Here is a 19,986-nt window from a genome sequence, read left to right as displayed (position 1 = left end):
ACGCACAACGCTGCAGAGGAAGCGCAGACACACCTGAATGATCTCAAACCTTCATGAGATGAAGAGTACTTTATTGTTATGTTTGTTTCTGTCAAACGTTAAAGAAAAACGCCCTCAAACGGAACTCCTGCTGTTTTTTAATTGAACCAAATTTCACCACAGAAGAGCCTCGTTTGATTGATGTTCCTGTGATAAGACGGGTTCTGTTTGACGGTGGGTTCAAGCTTTAACGAGGTTGTGTTGTGCTCTTTGTGGTGCTGTGCATGTCAGTGAGGGATGAGACACAATATCCAAGTTTTAATCTACATTTCACTGTTCAGGAGGCTGTGAAAAGTGAATGTCCAACGATCCTTGCCTAATTCTCTTATAGAACCAGGAAGAGTCGGGAAAATAGGGAACAAATCAATATATTTGAGACAAAGTTTACTTACTAGCTTTTCCAGAGCTTTTGACTTCCTTCTTCAGACTCTGCATGAAACGGGAGCTTTGAGATTACAATGTTATTGCAAATATACTTTCCTGCGTCAGAAATGAACCAAAATACACTATTTTAGGAACATGCATTTATAGGTATCATGTAAATCAACATGCATAATTTTACACAGAAACTTTCATCTGTGATTAAAAATCTCAGATGTTCCTGAACAATCTCAGTGCATCTCAGTAACATAAAGGTTATTTTTATGTTTTTCAAAGAGTTAATACTTAATGTGTTCAGTTAATTAAAGCTCCAGACTTCCCAAATCTGCAACAAATAAAAAACTCCCTATTTAGTAACTTTAACTAGAATTTATAAGCATTTTATTCACATTAAATCCACATTTTATAACATTTAAAGTATTTGTGAGCAGATATACACTACCAGTCATAAGTTTGGACACACTTTCCCATTCACTTGTATGAGAAAATGTGTCCAGACTTTACATTAAGAACATTAAACATACATTTTTATACATGTTGTATTGAATGATGTGTGAACAGAGCGTTCTCCTCTTATAGATGTCCACGAGGAGTTATAGTTGTTGAAAATTACATTAATAAACACTTATATACCTGCTTACAACTGCATTATAAGCTCTTTTAAACATTATTATATTTTTGTGTTGTGGCCTAAACTGACCACTCAGTGTCAGCAGAGGACTTCCTGTTGCACACCTGCTGTCTTCAGTCCTCTGTCACAGACGCGTGACTAACAGCTGAGTGTTGAAGTGATGAGCCTTACAGGAGACACAGAACAACACTGAGCAGTGTTTTAATCTGTTTATTTTGTATTTAATATTTTCTATTGTGTGTTTTACTTTAAATTTGGATTTACTTTTTAAAAAACATTTTTATACGTGGACTGTTTCAGAAAAGTCTTCTTTCTAATACTTTAATGGAAACATTGCCCATCGTATAGTGACTTATAACCACAACTACTGTATTTAAGTACCATTTATGGTATATTTACTGTACCTCACTACATTTAGGAAACCAATGTTGTACTACAATACACGTATTTGAAAGATTAAGTTACTTTATAGATTAAAATTATGAATACGAAACAATAATCAACTGCTAAATGATGATGATGTATTTTAACGGTAAAGGCTGCCCTGCGTAATGGAAATTAAATGGAATTAGCTCCACATTTACCAGCTGCAACATTAATTATGTTTCTTTAATCCTTATTATGATACTTTTCACTATTACTTTTGCCTTTGCATATTTTTTAAAGCCAATATATATGTACTGTTAGGTAAGATTTGGAAAGCAGATTACGCTGTAATTGTTTCCTAATCAACCTGAATAATCAAGGATGGACACTGTCGAGTCAAACAAGGTGAGCGACATCAGTTACCTTTTGTATATGTGTAGATATTGAGTCAGTAAATGTTTATGTGCGTTAAACATGTAATGTACAGTAAATGATATATACAGTTAACTATATGTACAGAGGGTTTTTGGCTAGGAGGTAAAGTTGTTTATCTCATTATTAACGGTTGTTAAATTTCTCTCCCTGTTGTGTTCCCAGTTGCCGTCTGTATCCAGCATGAACTGCAGGAGCTCGTTTTCAAAGCAGCATCAAATAAGGTACATTTCTTTTCTACGTTTAATTTGTTATCATAATTAAATGTTAGCCATTCATAAACGTGCATATTACATGTAAGTTTAATACCACAACAAAAAAGAGAAGCTAGCTACATCTCATCTGCTTTCTTATGTTTGCTAGCAACCAATTGCTAGCTGTAGAAGTTTGCAATGTATCCACATTATTTCTGGACATGGTTACCTTCTGTTACAGATGAAAAAATCTAGATTTCACAGGACCTTAAACATCCTTTTTAGCTTCTTATACAGCAGTATAGTATAATATATTTTTAAAATGGACAAACAGGGACATTTTATCTGTATTTGTTTACCAGCTAGCTATTTTTGCTAGCTCCTTGTCTGTATTATTTCTGGATCTGGTTGTCTTCTGTTCTGGACAAGATTTAAAATGCAGATTTTACAGGACGTTTACAATCTTTGTTCTTGTTTTGTGTAAAACCAGGAACACATTTAACAATACCACTGTGAATGTGTCAGTATTAGCCAAAATGCTAACAACTATATAAGCCAATCAATAGTGTCAATTCTAAATAATTAAAAAAAATGCTTCTACAAAATTTTGGAAAGACAGGAACACTGGCTTCTTAAAGGACCCACAAGAGAAAGTTATTAAAACAGAAGCTAGCTACACTTAATCTAAGTTTGCTAACTAGCTCTTCTTGCTAGCTCCAGGAGGTTGCAGCCTTATTTCTGTTGTCTCCAGTTTCAGACAAGATTTAAAGTTTGACAGGACCTTAACAATCTTTGTCAGCTTCTTCTCATGAATATTTTATATAAAATAATAAATGTGGCACAATATTGAAACTTACTATAACTGTGCCAGTGTTAAGCTGAATGGCTTATCCCTTAAAGCTAATCAATCATGTTACGTTTCTAGATTTAACAGATCCTTTGGTGTGGTGGTTTTGTATTCTTTTTAACAGGGACACATTTCCTGATATCACTGTAAAACAAACAATATGTTAAATCAGAACAGAATAAAGCTGACAAACATGAAGCAGCTCTAAAGAGGATAAAAGGAGTAAACCAGGAGGCATTCTCTCACCAGAGGAGAATAAGAGGTATCTAAGGTGTATATTAATGATGGTTTATTTTATTTAACACCTTGAGTCAGATTAAGTGAGACTCTTATATTTTTCTCCACTGTTCCTCCAGATCTCTTCATGTCCTGCCCCTCTGAGGACTGCTGACCACCTCACACTGACCAGACGTCCGAAATGGAGGATTTACGAGGTGAGCGGTCAAAGGATGAAGGTATTTCAGGAGCTCATTGGCCTGGTTGGTCTCAGAGTTCCTCATGGCCATAAAGAGGAACCTCCAAACCCCGGTCCAAGCACATATATACCCCCACAGATTTAACTTTTTCAGTCTTTGACTCCCTCACTGTCTCCCAGTCCTTCTGTCAGTCTCTGTTGCCCTCCTCGTCGTCACTTCGTAGGTGAGAAACTCTTTTACTTTGTGGATTTTGTGGCTAAATTGAAGTGATGCTCAGTGCTAACAGACTTAAACAACATTACATGTTGGTTTGGAGGATACTTGTAATTTCTTTAGTATTGATCACATATTTTTGATTTTATGTGACGCCGTGAGATGTTTAACAAATATGGTGAAAAAAGAGAATTATCTAACTTTCTGTTTAGTAAAGGAACTAAGGAGCAGAGCTTATATTTCCCCCATATTTTGGTCCTTTTTTGCCTTCTTGAACTCTTTTTGAGTGTTGTGTCGAGAGCAGAGATCTTCTCTAAAGTTCACAAAAACTTGAACTAAATTGGCTCCATTCTAAAAAAAGACACTTTTCTTCAAATTAGTTTTTAATGTGTCCTTTCTGTAAGAGGACTTTCCCAAATTTCTTCTTCCTTTTAAGTAACTAATGTTTAACTCAGACTCCCACTGATCTTTTCTATACAACCTCAGAGTCAGACCACGCATGAAGAAGTTTTGGGTGCTTTGTTTTTATCTTTCCTCCTGACTTACAGAATCACAAACTTTGTGTAAACCTCTCTGGTTGGTTCCAGGTCTAGTTTTTGTGTCTCATGTTACTACGGGTGTATCCAGTTACCTTTAGGTGAAAAATAGCCCGAGTATCAGATTACAGCTGACAGGTGATTACATCAGTAATTACTGATGCTGCAAACACTGTCAGCATCTTTCAAACCACATGTTACAACATAAAAGTGGGCTGAAGAAAACATCATTAGAGGAATACGAGTCTACAAACCTCTTAAAACGAGTGTTTGCTAAATGAAATCTGAAGCGGTTTGAATCTGTTGTTTCTGCTGAGATAAAAGTGGTCAAATTATTCATGTGATTTGGTTTTAAATGCTGAAGTGTATTTTGTTTTTACCGAGTATTTGCGCGAGTTTTTAGCTCCCTTCTCCTGTCAGGTGTCTCATACTCTTTCCCTGTCGCTGCTCATAAAGAAATCATCATAAATGCCACCGTTGACCTTTGACCCCTGAGCCAGGATTAGCCCTGACCTGATTGCCTCTGGTCCAGGATCAATAACATGCTTACTGAATCCTGAAGTTTCTATTTTTAAAATGGAGAAATGACCAAAGAGTCCTTTTAAACCTGCAGAAGGGCCCCGAGAGGCCCCCAGACCTCAGTTTGACCAACACTGAACAGAAGTTTCAATTAAGGTGGTTTAAAGACGAATTAATGATGTGATGGTCATTAAACATGAAGAACAGTTTGTCTTTACACTATAACTCTCATTTGATAAGATTATATTCATTTGTATTATATTATATGATCACGTTCTATCGAACGATGTTATATTAATTACAAAGCCTTATAAGGCGCTCTACAGGGCTGAGAAAACGTAAAACAACCGGACAAAACACTGAAATAAAGTTTAAAAACATAGCATGATAACGTACTAAATAAACTGTTTTAGAAATATTGTTCATTTTACTATTTTTCATTATATTTAAATAAAGAAAATGTTATTTTACACTTTAAAAACTTTCAGAATAACAAAAATGTTATAAACATTCTTCTGAATATATTATTCGGTTTAAGGAGAATTCAAAACAAACTGTAAATGTAATAATAATTGCAAATATTGACGTTTTTTACGTATGGTTTTGTTAGTGTAACTGCGCTCAAAAAAATTATAATATGATTAAAAAAGAGCTAATAAACTAAATGATGTTGTGACTGACGTGTGTGTAGCTCGTGTCTGCGTTTTATTAAGTTAATAAATATATTGTCCGTCTGTTAAATATCAGGCAGCAAACCGGTGACAAAAAAAAATAAAGATTTGTGTTTAAAAAAAAGTGATTAATGACCAAATTAACTCAAAGAAACGACAAGTAGAACTAATTCTTTTCTTTTCCTACACAGAGTCTGAAACAAAAAGGACGCCAAGATGTCTGAGTGAGTTTGAACTTTACTCACACAAATTCAAAATTTTTTTGGGAGAATGTTTTAAAAATGTCCTTTTTTTGTTCTTTAAAGGGGAAAGAAGATGACATCAAGCCGCAGGCATCATCTCAAGGTAACATTTCATTTCTGTGTTAACTAGATGAAAATCTATTAAATCAATGTCTAACATGACTTTAAGGTGATGGGGTTACTCTGCGTCTGCTGGACGTAAAAATAAGGAAACTGTTTGCTAAAATGTTAGCTAAAAAGCTTGATTGATGATTATAGATAAATGAACAGTAATACGTCTGATTCCTCGTCCTGCAGAGTTTGATGCTGCAGATCGCTGCTAACTGGCTTGAGCAGGAAGCTAAGGACATCACGGCCGCCAAAGAAGCATACATGGCGGAGAATTGCCCCGCCCCCGACCTGAGCGGAGACCAGGCAGCTATGATTGTAAATGAACAACCTGGAAACACAACGATAAACACTTCCTTTAAAGTCTACAAAGAGAGCAAGAAGAGATCCTGATCTTGTTTCTCTTCTCGTCTTTCAGGAAATCTGCAAAAAGCTGCACCAGGCGCTCGACAAGATCGATGAGGACAGATACGACTCCGAGGCCAAAGTCGATAAGTCAGACAAAGAGGTAGAGATATCGGCATGAAGCCTTTTAATTTATAAATCGACTGGAAGTGATGTCAGAAGATAATCAGCTCATTACACCAGTAGATGCTTTATTGGAGCGTTTGTTCCAGTCGGGAAAAAAAACAGCCTCAAAAATTCAACATCAACTTTTTTTTTTTAAATTCTGCTGCAAAATCAGACTGGACAAGGAAAGTGTATCATGATTATGTGAGATAATGCGAGATGAAGAAATATAAATCTAAGCTAATGGCAGAAACAGGAAACAGAACTTTTTATCTGTGATTTGCTGGTGTTAAAGTTCATGGTTCAAACATCTCTGTGTGTGCTCATGACTGCAGCCTTTCCTCTCTGTCTGTGTTTGCAGATCGCTGAGCTGAAGCTGAAGGTGGTCGAGCTGGCCGGAGTGAAGAAACCCGCCCTGAAGAAAGTACGTATGTCCGCTGACGCCATGCTGCAGGCTCTGCTGGGAGGAAAACACAAGGTGACCATGGACCTGAGGGCCAACCTGAAGCAGGTCAAGAAGGAGACCAAGGAGGAGGTGAGAACCCTGAACATATTGATTTTATTAAGCGTTATTTGGACACATGAGCTGCATCACTGTGTCGGATCTGTTTCGTCCTTCAGGCTGCTGATGCAGGTGACTGGCGTAAGAACATTGAGGACAAAGCTGACAGGAAGAAGATGTTCGAGACTTCCTAAAGACTTTCACTTCCTCTGCTCCTGCTTCTCTTTCCTCTGTTACATCTGACCTTTTTCATGGAAAAAAACTCGTGCCATTAAATTGTTTTTTTGGAATAAGGCAATGCTGTCATACTGAGGTTTTTTTCCAAGACGGTGTTTGGATGTTTAGACGTAAACATTTTTGTTTTGTTTTTAGCTGAAACAGACATAACATCTATCTCTTTGAAGCCACCAGACTCCATTGAAAAAAACAGTAATTTTACCTTGCAGAACACAGGACTTGCTGGTCTACTGCTGCTTCAGTCAGTTAGTTTTTTTGGGGTTAAACAAATATTTTAAACACAAAAGTTTCACAATAACACAAACAAACTAACTGATATAGGCAGCGGTAGACAAGAGACTCCCTGTTTTCTGTCGGGTGAAATTGCTGTTTTTGTCAATGGAGTCTGGTGTGTTTGCAGAGAGCGATGTAGCGTCTGTTTTTGGTTAAAACAATCATCTTCCTCTGTAACAAAAAGGTCTATCTCTGTAGGGATCCTTTCTGTAATGTCGTCAGACACTTAGAATAACAATCTGAGCCTGTCAGTGGAAACAACGAGAACTTTTAGTGGACGCACTTTGATTGGACGCATTCACCGCTGCAGCCTGCACAGCCTGTTTCCCTTCTGCTGGCTGAAGTAATCTACTGGAGCAATACCAAAACTTGGTCTACCCATTAGTAATTTAGACCCCAAAATATATCAGAAATAGGGGCCAGGTTTAAAATACAGGCATTCTCCTTTAACTGTGAGTGTTACGCTCATACTGAACCACCAGATGTCAGCAGAGAGCCTTTCTCTCGCCTTATTTCTCTCCTGGATGTTTCCCCATCCTGCACATCCTCTCTCTTTAGTCTCTGAGTCATCAAATGTGGATTCATGCCACATATTTCCATCAAATCACACTTCTACTTCTCCATCGCAAAAGAAGGTGCAGCAACCAGAAGCTCAACAGATGGTGAGTAACTGTTTATCTTTTCTCTTAAATCTCATCAGTGCATGTTTTTTCAAACCTCATAAATTCTTCATCTCTCCTGAAAGTGCATTGAGATCACTTTAAAACATCTGCATAGTAACAAACAAACACATAAATAAGTATAAATTATTCCAGATTTATACTCACTGTGTGCGATGTCCTTAATTAGTAAATATTCAATTTACTAATATTATTAAAAACGTGTAAAAATGTGGTGTCATTGAAGATTTTAAGATCTCTATTAGAAAAGAAAATAACTTAAGTACTTAAAATAAAGTATTTTTCAAAAACTAGGTTGGAGGTAAAGGATGTGATATTTCATGTATAACGTGTATAACCTGAATTAAAACTTAAAACAACAAATCCATTTAAAAACCAGGTGTTTGACTCCAAAATCACCACCTGTATTAGTAAGATTTTTAGTGTTTTCACCATTATTATTGGTGTTTTATATTATTAATATCGATAGTCATAATATTTTATTATGTTATTATTATTGTAATAACATAATTCATAAAATGATTGATAACTGTAATAATAATGTACATTATTATTATTGTTCTAATTATTATTATTACTAATAGTATAATTATTAGTATTGAATATCATGCCATTATCTTTATATTCTTGCTATTATTATTGTTATGACTACGTACGCAATATTATCATCAATTTATTATTATTTTAATTATAATTGTTAAAGGATATTATCTTTATTAGTTTTAATATCATGTAATTATATTTATAATGTTTGCTGTTATAATTGTTAGTGTAAATATTTCTGCAATATTATCATCTATTATTTTATTATTAAAAAAAAATTCATTATTATTATTACTATTATTATCATGTCATTATCTTAATCATTATTATTGTTATCATTACTATTATTAATGCATCATTATCATCAACTTTATTATTATTAAAAATATTATCTTTATCATTATTACTATTATGATGGTGATTGTTATTAAAGATTTTGTTTTTAAAATAATATCATTATTACTATCATATCTTATCATTGTTGCTATTATTATTGTTATTATTAATATTAATACACTATTATCATACATTTTATCATTACAATTATAATTATTATCATGTCATCTTTATCATTATTATTGTTATTATTATTAATACATTATTATCATAATCAATTTGATTATTATTGTTTTTGTTGTTATTATTTTATGTTGTTGTTATTATAGTTTCCAGGTTTCTCTTTCATTGTTAAACTGTTGGTTTCTTCAATGGGATTTGGTACACATTGAAAGCTGGTCTAAAAAGGAACCACCTGACTCTGAGTTGATCTGTGGAGCTGCTGGTATTAAAGACTCTGTGAGCGTTAATCATGTCTCCCCCCCCACCCTGCATGTTGTGTAACAATCGCTCCATCCTTTCACTGCTTGTCTCTCTGTGTGCGGGTGGGGGGAACCTGATAGTGTGTCCTGTCTACTGAGCCCACTTCCTGCGGCACAAATTTACGAGGTTCCTCAGAGACTTGCTGCGGTATTTCTGGAGCCTGCCGACCCATTGGTCTGAAGTGTGTGTGTTACCATAAAGAGGGCTGACTTTTCTGCTGAGCCAGCACTTCACACCCTATATACCCTGTTTAATCTTTACTGTTTAGGACTTGGCAGAACCTCCCCCCCTTCTTCTTCTCCTCCTTCGTTGTCGTCGTCCTCGTCTCGTTCAGAAGGTGAGCGTGTCTGCGGCTCTGTTCGGTCCTGTAGGAGACAAAAAAGAGTCACACTGAGATCCGCTCTGCAGGTGGGACTCTGCTTTATTGTGGACAGGTGCTTTAATGCTGTTTGCTGCAGGTGTGACCTCTGACCTTTGAGGTAGAAGCAAAGAGAAGGAGCGAATTGGACTTACTGAAGGACTGAACCGTATAATAATTTCAGGATTTACAGGTTAAAGGAAATGCGTTGTCATTTTGTTGTTTTATTTTGGCGGTGCAAAGTTTGAAATGCCTCATATTTTATATGAAAATCATCCAAATTGTTGGTCTTTGGATGTTTTTTTGTTAAAGGTGCATGGTGTTGGAGAAATTTTGAGGTTAGTGTATAAAATGGTAAAAATACAAATCATAGAGGATGTTAAACATCTGAATCCTAGTGTCATTATTCTGCAGAAAGTTTGGCAGAAATTTAATTTGCATGTTAATAATTTCCAAATTCTTAATTTCTTTGACTAAAATGCTTCTTTTAAATCCTGGTAAATATTCTTTCATTTATTTTTCATCATTAGAAACTTCCCTGCAAGACCAATTTGTTGTATCTGCACGTGCACTGACTAAAAGACTTAGTAAAGTGTTTGGTAATTGAAGTCTGTATGTTCCTTATGATTAGCATCGTGTTACAGACTTTGTCTCCTGGGACATTTTGGCTGAAATTTGATGCTTTGTTATGACGTATGGAAATAAGAAGATTTAACCAAGTGGATATAAGTGCTGTGATTTTATGTTGGATTTAAACTTAAGACTTAATGTGCGTTAGCATCGTGTTGAGCCTTTAAAGTGACCTTTTTAAGACCTTAAGTCATCTGTGTTTCCCATATTTATAAAGTTTAATAGCGCCTGATTCTTTAAATTGTGATGTAAAGCTGTTTCTGGACACACCTCGGTGTCAGCCTGCCGTTTGCATGCCTGCAGGATGTAGGAATTAGTGTTAACGGCTCTCACCGCGTGCTTAGCGCCACATTTGGAGCCTCTGCTGGTGGCATTTCGTGCTCAGATCTTTGGCTCGCTGTAAGAAGTTAAAATCCAGGCAGAATGTCTTCAGAGGGGCAACTGTTCCCCGGCACCTGACCCCGCCCGTCCAAAATTAGCCGGTTTGTGATCGCTGGCAGCCGGTTTTCCATGATAGTGAAGCGTATCGTGTTTCCTGCTGGAGGTCAAAGGTCGCTGATTGATAACTGGGGAGGGAACCGAACCCGTAGAGTTCAGCTGTGGACGGAGTCGGAGAGCTTTACGCGGCCTGTCTGCTCGTGTTTAACTGATGAGTGTTTTCTGTCTCTGAACAGGGTGTGAAGATCACAAACCGCCAACATGTCTGAGTGAGTACACTTCTTCTTCTTTTACTACTTCTTTTGTTCTTCTTCTCCATCTTCTTTATCCTCTGTTTCTACTCCTTGTTCTACTTTATCATCTACTCCTTCTTCTTCTTGTACTTCATTATCTTGTTCTTCTCCTTCTTTAGCTTCCTCTTCATCTTCATCTTCTCCTTTTTTTGTACCTCTGCTACTTGTTGTTCTTTTCCTACTTCTAGTTGTCTTCTATTGCTTCTTTCTTTCCTTCTTCTCTCTCTTCATTATCTTCTATTTCTTCTTCTACCACTTTTAGTCTTCTTCCTCGTCTCTTTCTTCTACCTTGTCTTCTTCTTATACTCTTTCTTCTTCTTCTTCCACTTCTAATCCTTCTTTTCCTTTTACTTCTGCTACTTCTTCTCTTACTTTTTTGCCTTCTTCTCCTTCTCCTTCCTCCACTCCTTCATCTTCGTCTTATACTCCTTATTTCTTCTTCTATTCATCTTCTTTTTATTCTACTCCTTCTCCTTCTTCTAAGCACCGTTCTTCTTCTTCTACTCCTTCTTCTTCCACTTCTTCGATTCAATCTTTATTCGTGTTCTTCTTCTTTTCGGCTTTATCTGCTCCTTGTTCTTGTTCTACTTCATATTCTCCTTCTTCATCTATTATTTCTTTTGGTCTTGTTACCTTAAAATGACAGCCAGCAACATATATGTAAAGCCTTAAAAAATTCTTTTTAGATTTTTGGTCATTTTTAGGCGCCTTAAAACACCCTGCCAAAAAGCACTTAAATCAATAAGGTCAATAAATTCCTGATTATCTCCAAACACCAGTGTAAATCCCAGCTATATCCCCAAAGTGTTGGACTAACTGAGTGCTGCTGTGTCTGAAATGTGTTTAAACTGATCTGAACACATGTGGAGGCACCGGTTCAGTGAGAAGGTCAGCCTCCAGCCTCAGGTGACAGCAGCTGTACGTGTTGCTGGCATGTCTGAGGAGAAACATGATAAAGCAGGTCACAACTAGTGGTTTCAATTTGTTTTCACATCTCAAATCAAAGTGTTTCAAAGCATTCATGTATTTTTAGCAATGTCAGATTTATTACTTTCACATACGTACATGCTGTACAACCCAACTCTCCAATCCAAGGTGCTGATGTAGCTTAAAAATATAAAACACGTTAGAGAGTCTGGTAGGCAGGTACTACCCGTGTTTCGACAGATACAGGCTAGCTTTTACCCCCTTTTCAGTCTGTATGCTAAGCTAGGCTAACTCTCTCTGGATTCTAGCTTTAATAAAATATAACTTAAATAGTGAGCTTTAGAAAAATTTGTCGACAGATTTGTTACCTTTGGACAGAGCCAGGTTGCTGTTTACCCTTTTCCAGTCTTAATGCTAAGCTAGGCTAACCAGCCTCTGAACTGTAGCATAAAAAAGTTAAAATGTGGTAGTTTGTAAGTTTTATGTTAGTAGGCAGATTTGTCAGCATTGGACACAAACAAGCTAGTTGTTACCCTAATTTTCATCAGTTTTGATGCTGAGCTGTTTCCACTTGTTTCCACTATTTATGCTAAGCTAGGCTAACATCTAGCTAAAATCAAAATGAGATAAAACATGTTCATAGTACACCGATTTCTTAATGTTGGACGAACACAGGCAAACAGTTTCCCCTGTCTTTATGCTTAGCTATGCTAACCAGCTGTTAGCTTCAGCTATTTTTGGCTCAAAGGCACAAGAGTGGTATTGATCTTGTAATCTAACTCTCACTATAAGAAATAGAAGCACTCCCTTTGGAAATATTCTCAGGTTAACGGACTCAGTAACAGAAAAAAGACAATTTCAAAGCAGCGAAGATATTGAGAGATGAATGTTTCAGTGGGTCCTGATAGTTTTTAATCTCTGTCTCACAGAGGAAAGAAAATGACGTCCAGCCGCAGGCATCATCTGAAAGTAAGAACAATACCTTTTTTTCCTTTTCACAGGAAGAATTATTGTTAACAATCAGTATATAAATTGGACATGTTTTCACCTCCCTGCAGAGTTTGATGCTGCAGATCGCTGCTAACTGGATCGTGCAGGAGAAGAAGGACATCGAGGCGGCGAAGGAGGCCTACATGGCCGAGAACTGCCCCGGTCCAGACCTCGGTGGAGACCAGGCAGCCCTCATGGTGAAACGACAGTCACGTCTTTGTACTGATGAGTTTTTAATGCCACTTTCATTCTGGAGACTTTTCCCTCTAAGGTGGTAAAGGATTTAGAGCTTCACTGGACACTTTAACGACAGTTCTCCAGGCCCTCGAGTGTTTCGAGCGCAACGGTGTAGTTTTCCTTTTAATGAAGAGAGCACGGGTGTGGTAGCGATTGAAGAGATGAGTGTAAAGCATAATGAATTTAGCTTTTTAACTTCTTACAGTGTAGATCTCAATGTTTGTGTCTGTTCCTGCGAAAACTGAAGACACTCCACCTAAAAGTGTAAATGTCAGTTTGGATAAATCAGGTTAAATATTCACTCCTTAACTTTGATTAACTTTCACAAGTCCTCACAGTTCGCTGCTCACATGCTGTACATATTTTATTATTGGTGGAAGAAGTAAAAATGTTAACACCGTGTTTGTTTGTTTTATGTCATGGCAGGAATTCTGCAAGAAGCTCCAAGCCGCCATCGACAAGATCGACGACGCGAGGTACGACGCAGAGGCCAAAGTGCAGAAGGCCGACAAAGAGGTGAGACACTGGAAGACCTTCTCAAGTGACTCTGACTTTGTTTATTAATAAAAAAGAGACAAAAGCATTTTCAGCAGCTGTCAGTGTTCTTAGTCAGTGTTTATTTTCATATTATAAAGTTTATCCAATCAGCATCCTCACTTCACGAAATCTTAAATAAACTCTCCTAACTTTAGCGTGACCGCTAAGCTATCCTGACGTGCCCTTTTCCACCAGGTGATGTTAATAATGATCCATCCATCCGTTATCTATACTGCTTATCCTGTTCAGGGTCCCGGGGGGCTGGAGCCTGTCCCAGCTGTCACTGGGCAGGAGGCGGGGTTACACTTGTACAGGTCACCTGTCAATTACAGGGCTGACACATGGAGACAGACAGCCTTTCATGCTCACATTCGTACCTACAATCGATTCAGAGTCACCAGTGAACCTAACGAGCATGTCTGTGGACTGTGGGAGGAAGCCGCAGTGAATACAGCAGTAGAAGCACGCACAACTCCAAACTTTGTTTCAGAATAGCGTTTCGGGTGCACGGTAGAAAATCAAATCTAGAAAAACAAAAGCTCCGGCAATCAGAATCATGGATGACTCAGTTTAATGTCGATGATGCTGAAGACGGCACAGAGCCGAAACGCGAGTCATCCAGGAAGCCGGAGTACCCGGAGGAAACCCACGCATGCACGGGGAGAGCATACAAACTCCACACAGAAAGGCCCACGAGTTCCGAACCAGGATTCCAACCAGGAACAGGTGGCAGCGCTAACCACCTCACGGTGCAGCCCGTTAATAATGACAATAATAATAATAACATTATTTATATAAGACCTGTAAAACAAGAGTTTACAAGAGCTTTTACAAACAAAACAAAAACAGGAAGTTAAACAAAGAGGACAAAAGATGAAAAAGAAAGAGAAGATTAAAATTCTCTGAAAGAATTGTTGCAGTAAGTTTACATTAGGTTGTAAAATCATTGTTGTGTCATTGTTTTTGCTAATTTTTTGTATTTGTAATTAAAAAAAAAGAGAGCGTTTTTATTAGTTCAGTAGGTTAAGAAAAGAAGCGTAATTTGCTCGGTAACAGAAGTGAAAGTCAACGAGCGATGTTGGATTGAGAGTTTATAATTTCCTGCCCAGAGAATAAGAAAGAAGTTTAAAAGGATTTGCTGTTATCATACCGACGTTTTTACCAAGCACTAAGAAAATAATCATAATAACTGGAGCATAACTTGTAAACGCTGTAGTCCTGACTTTAGGCATGTGAATCATTTGAAGATACTTGTTACAATGTTACCGTTTCATGTAGCAGACGCTTTTGTCCAAAGCGACGTACATCTGATACTTACAGAACAGCACGGATCCTGTTGTTCTGACCTTTGTCTCTGTCTGTGTTAAAAGCTGCCAAAGACCCTGAAGTTTTGGAGGTAAAGCAGGAACAATGTCACCACCTGCAGCTCTCTCTGACCTTAACTGCTCCTTATTAGGTGGATTTTGCATTTTGGATGGGAAAGATTTTGGTTATAAAAATGTTTTCAATGTAATCTGTTCATTTTTGGGGGTAGTGTACATTTATGTAATAATGTAGCTTTAGCATTAGCATAAAAAGGCTTTCTTCACTAGTAATCTGTAAGTTTTCCTCTGGAGAAAGCGCCCCATGTTCCCCCGAACTCAGACCCCCACAGAGACATGTCGTGATGTTTCTCTGCCTCCAGATTGAGGATCTGAAGATGAAGGTGGTCGAGCTGGCCGGAGTGAAGAAGCCCGCTCTGAAGAAAGTGCGTATGTCCGCTGACGCCATGCTGCAGGCTCTGCTGGGAGGAAAACACAAGGTGACCATGGACCTGAGGGCCAACCTGAAGCAGGTCAAGAAGGAGGTCAAGGAGGAGGTGAGGAAGCGTGCACAAAACTGTTTGGTTTGTCAGATGTGATCACTTGTGGAGGAAGTACTCAGCAACCTAATGAGGGAATACAAATACAAGTTCTGCATCCAAAATCCTGCAGAAATTTAAGTGCACACATTATCTCAGCTTCATGGCCTCCAAGTATCCGCAGTTAAAGAACTCATCCTGCAGCATAAAGACGTCTGAGAGTGATATAATGTTATCATCGTGAGCAGAGGTCGAGGCTGTTATCATCTATTGGTAGGACAGAACACCCACTTTGATATTAAGCTGGAGACCCCTAGTGGCCGTAGTAATTATGACAGGAACAAAGCAGAGGAGGAAGCCAGTTCAAGTGTAAAAAGTAAGAAAGGAAAATTATGTGGTTTGGGCGGGACACGAAAAGCCCTAAGTTTGACCTTTTGTCTTTCCAAGCCAATCACAGCACTGGAGGGCAGGATAAGCACAGTTAAGTCCCGCCCCCACCGGAGGGGGAAACAGTTTGTGGCTCTCCTTTAACTTTGTAAAACATGAAGGTTCCTCCTCATCGCTTTTATCTGCTGACAAAAAGAAGAGACGATCCCGACACACACACTGGAGAGGTCATAAAGCCGATCTTTGTCCGGTCACTTCATGATTGTACCGGCTCATTCCATCAACTAGCTGTAGCTATACAAGAATGTAACTTCAGGTCGTTGCAGATGAATTATTATGCAGTCACACTAAATTTAATGTCGCTTTGTAACATAACTCAACTATATTTATGCGTCACCTTTCATACGATCTGGATTGGGCTGGCCATGACATGTAGAGAGAGATGCTGATTTCAGGAACATTTGGAGTGGGCTCTTAATTATTTCCAGAACTTTAATGTAACAACAAGAAGCAGGAACAGAGATAAAAGTTCAAAGTAAAATAAAACAAAAATACCAGCAGGAAACATTCGTTTTCCTGACGGAACAGCGCTGTATTGTACCGCTTTAATTGGGTGTTTTTATGCTGCTTTTTCTGTCCAAGTCAGGAGGTACTGGGCTAAAAACATATTTCAAAGGGGGTCAATGATGTGAAAAAGTTTGAGAACAATTCAACTACAAAAAGGACCTAACCTGGAGGTTTATTGCCGTGTGATGTGTTCTTAGGTTTGAAGAGCCTGCAGGTTGATTGTTGTGCTAATGTTAAAGAAATGAACGGCGAAAGGTGCCTTGAAGGATAAAAAACCCAACACATCTTTGTAAAAACGTGTCACATAGACGGACAGAGACACTTTTGTTCCGTGATTTCCTCTGTAATGTGAGTGTTGGCGTTTACGAGTCCCTGCTGTCGTTGTCTGCAGTCTACAGAGGCGGTGGGCGACTGGCGTAAGAACATCGAGGATAAGGCCGACAGGAAGAAGATGTTCGAGACTTCCTAAGATCTGTCTTCGGGGACGACAGCGGGGGGGGAGACGTCTCTGTCCGAGGTCTGAGTGACTGAATGTGTCTCTGAGTTCCAGCAGGACACGCAGGGACGAAGTTTAGACACTTTTTTCTTGTTTTTGGGTTGTTTTTGTGAAACCGTCGCCACAGAGGGACACTGAACTGAAACAGAGCTAACGCAGATAAAACGCCTTAAAGAGGAAAACATCACTTCACAATGTACAGCTTTTCATGCAGCAATTAGAAATAAATGTTTTCAAATAAGGATTAATTTGTTTGGTACATTTTTAATGAAGATTAATCCTCATTTTGTGTTTCACCAAATCACACCGCATCAAACTGGATCTTAAAAACTTCCCAAACTGTTTCCACCTTCAACTTTTAGAAACACTTTGTGCACACTCAACATGAACTGGCTGCTTGTTAGCATGTGAATACGTATGTCTATCATACATGGCCCTTTAAAAGCACTTATTAATGCCGAACAACTACCTAACTATATCTGAGAGTTTCCCTTAATAACCTCTTTATTACTGCTTTTTCAGAGTAAATAAGGAAGTTGTTGCACACGATCTAAATATGCTTTTGTCAGTTTTCAACATGTTAGGATAATTATTTATGTTTAATGTTACGACAGAGATCACGAGCGGAAAGGGAAGCAACATAAAAGCAGCTGTTTTTAGTAAAACACAATTATTAACAAAGAAGTTTGATTGTTTTGGGTTGGTTCAGGGTTCAGGGTTGATCAAATATCGATCAATACCTGAATGAAAATGTTTCCACACTGTATGAGGGATGTTTGTTTTGACATTTAAATCCTGTTTCTTAAAACACCATCAGAGCAGCGAAAACATTTTGAACCGTTTCAATGTCTTAAAGGAAAAGTTAACTTTTTTTTTTGTCTGAGATTAATTTAATGTCAGGTTAGCTTAGCATAAAGAATGGACACTGGAGATAAAGTTAGCCTAGCTCTGTCCGAAGTTCAGGAACACCTCAGAAGCTCTCTGATTTACAAACGTTTATCTTGTTTGTGTTTAAAGTACATAAACATAGTCGTGTTTTTAACAGAATATCTGGCCTGTGTATTTTGTAACTGAACATTGAACCCGGCGAGCTGTTTCCACCTGCTTCCTTGCTTGATATATTTTCACTTTAAATAAGAAAGAACAACTTCTGCACAGCAAAACTAAAGAGCTCAAACCAAACGCTCATTTAGAAACACTTGAGTTTTAAAACAGATAACATGTATGATATTTAGGATAAAAAACATTTCTTTGTGTTGAAATGGATTAAACATTAAATATTTAAAGGATATTTTAAGAGGGAAATCAGAACAAAAAGCTCATTTTAACTCAGTTTGAAGACTTTAAAGTTCAACTTCAGAGAACTCTGAAGGTTAAAGAGCTTCTACTTTGTCCAGATTGTGGTCTTTTATATTTAACTCTCTCTCACACACACACACACACAGTGAATCTGGATCTTCAGAGGAGCAGGGAGGGCGGTTTGCAGAGCAGGGCTGGGTCGGGTGTATTTCAGGAGCTCGCAGGCCCATTGGTCTGCCCGGGAATCCATTTCCATAAAGAGGATCTGGGCAATTTGCTGAGACATCGCAACCCACCATATATACCGTATTTCATTTTTCACTGTCTGTGGCTTTGGCAGTGTCTCCTTTTCTTCCACAAGGTGTGTCTTGTCTTCTTCTTCCTCCTCTGAATCGGTGAGAAATCTTATTTTATTCCATCTCTTCTTTTTCTGCAGCCTCTCTGAGAGCAGCATCTTTTACTTTATCAGAGGAAAAAATAGGAATGGGTGCAGCCACATGCCAACCAGACTCTAAAAATCCTCTTTTAAAAGGGATCAGAGACGTTTCTGCACCTTTGAACCATCCGGACATCCTGAACTCGCTTTCTACATGTTTGTTTCTGACATTTGACCTTCTCCTGACAGACCCGAATTTATGAGACCCGTTCAGCTCCAGGTTTAAGATCCTGAAGCTAGAAAGTCTTAAATCTGTCGCGCTCAGACGGCTAAAATACCATCCTGTCATTATGCTCCCTGAAAAGTTAATAATAAGATAAAACTTCTTTCTGACTGAGAGAAAATGTATTCATCTGGATTTAAAAAGTCAAACTTTAAATCTGTGCAACTGTTGGCTCGAGAAAATGTTACTTAACTATATTAGTTGGATAAATTTAGTCTGTAATTTAATGTCTTTAATTGGACAGATCTAATGGCAATTAAGTGCAGAAGACTGATTCATGATTCATTCTTTTTATTTTGTTAGTTTGTAAATCTGTTAATTGTGTTAACCTCTTAAAAGAAAAATATACATTGAAATTGCACGACTTGTAAATGTCTGATAGTCGCTGTCAAAAGTCAAAACAAACTTACTAAACTAAACTAAACTTAACTTAACTTAACTTAACTAAACTAAATTTAAAGAAGTATCAAAGTAATATCGATTAAGCATTTAACTAATCAATCAAGTGATCATTCCTCCTGATTTAATCTCCTTATTTTACCATCTAAAGTAATTAAAGATATGAGCCTTGAACTTTATTCGATGACATTCCACTGGAGAATTTTTTGAATCAACCCATCACCCGATCTGGTCGTAAACCGTCCAAACGCGACATCCGATCCCGACCGTCCCAGTTTAGTTCAGTCGACGTCGCTGCTCTTCAGCTGTGGCCTCGGATCACGTTACGGCACAAATATTCCCGTCCATCCATCTCCTTCAGAACATGCTGATGTCAGAGAAGCTCACACTGACATCCTGATCTGAAGAAGTACGGTGTTCAGCAGAGGTCAAAAATACTCAAATGTTTGCTTCACTCAATGTGTCCTTAATGCGTGTCTTCATGCAGGTTGTGAACCGCAAAAACCACCAAGATGTCTGAGTAAGTTGGCAGGTTTAGATTACACCAAACACACATTCATTTTACAATCTAACTTTTTATTTCTCTGAAAATGTGAATTAAAAAGTTTGTTTTATTTTGAAAAACTGCATTTAAACCATCAGAACTTCAAAATAAGCTTTCACCAAGACGTATAGTTTCACTTGTTAGAAAAGCATCATGTTTAGACTGAGATGGACATTAAATTATAGCTGTAAATGTGCTTTCTGTTTTTATATGCAACTTAATCTGA

The 19,986-nt window shown here is 37.8% G+C and overlaps 2 protein-coding genes across 4 annotated transcripts; both read left to right on the top strand.

Moving 5' to 3' along the window:
- The first annotated feature begins 1,870 nt into the window (after nt 1–1,870).
- On the top strand, nt 1,871–6,871 carry LOC138612841 (troponin I, fast skeletal muscle-like). Of its 3 annotated transcripts, none has more exons than XM_069686319.1 (8): nt 1,871–2,073; nt 3,247–3,324; nt 5,437–5,469; nt 5,551–5,590; nt 5,785–5,913; nt 6,014–6,103; nt 6,467–6,640; nt 6,727–6,871. In XM_069686319.1, the coding sequence occupies exons 3-8, from the start codon at nt 5,462–5,464 to the stop codon at nt 6,799–6,801; spliced, it is 516 nt and encodes a 171-aa protein (XP_069542420.1). In that variant the 5' UTR covers nt 1,871–2,073; nt 3,247–3,324; nt 5,437–5,461; the 3' UTR covers nt 6,802–6,871. The 3 variants fall into 3 exon arrangements, with proteins under 3 accessions (XP_069542420.1, XP_069542418.1, XP_069542419.1); XM_069686317.1 differs by having other exon boundaries at nt 3,063–3,324; XM_069686318.1 differs by lacking the exon at nt 1,871–2,073 and adding an exon at nt 2,749–3,152.
- A 3,277-nt stretch (nt 6,872–10,148) lies between these two features.
- LOC138612838 (troponin I, fast skeletal muscle-like) lies at nt 10,149–17,032 on the top strand. Its single transcript, XM_069686310.1, has 6 exons — nt 10,149–10,854; nt 12,735–12,774; nt 12,864–12,992; nt 13,459–13,548; nt 15,254–15,427; nt 16,755–17,032. Exons 1-6 carry the CDS (start codon nt 10,847–10,849, stop codon nt 16,830–16,832), a joined length of 519 nt encoding a protein of 172 aa, XP_069542411.1. The 5' UTR covers nt 10,149–10,846; the 3' UTR covers nt 16,833–17,032.
- The last annotated feature ends 2,954 nt before the right edge of the window (nt 17,033–19,986 follow it).

This window comes from Semicossyphus pulcher, unplaced genomic scaffold, assembly GCF_022749685.1.
Source record: "Semicossyphus pulcher isolate SPU_LCO1_2020_fin unplaced genomic scaffold, fSemPul1.0.p SCAF_8, whole genome shotgun sequence".
Lineage (NCBI taxonomy): Eukaryota > Metazoa > Chordata > Actinopteri > Labriformes > Labridae > Semicossyphus > Semicossyphus pulcher.
The sequence above is the reverse complement of the archived record's forward strand: the minus strand, read 5'-3'. Positions and strand labels throughout refer to the sequence as shown.

What these genes read in the sequence shown, in the direction of transcription:
- LOC138612841 (XM_069686319.1), top strand. An exon ending in TCGATAAGTCAGACAAAGAG is followed by an intron (nt 6,104 to 6,466) that starts GTAGAGATATCG and finishes CTGTGTTTGCAG; the next exon opens with ATCGCTGAGCTGAAGCTGAA. An exon ending in AGAAGGAGACCAAGGAGGAG is followed by an intron (nt 6,641 to 6,726) that starts GTGAGAACCCTG and finishes TTCGTCCTTCAG; the next exon opens with GCTGCTGATGCAGGTGACTG.
- LOC138612838 (XM_069686310.1), top strand. An exon ending in GAGACCAGGCAGCCCTCATG is followed by an intron (nt 12,993 to 13,458) that starts GTGAAACGACAG and finishes ATGTCATGGCAG; the next exon opens with GAATTCTGCAAGAAGCTCCA. An exon ending in AGAAGGAGGTCAAGGAGGAG is followed by an intron (nt 15,428 to 16,754) that starts GTGAGGAAGCGT and finishes CGTTGTCTGCAG; the next exon opens with TCTACAGAGGCGGTGGGCGA.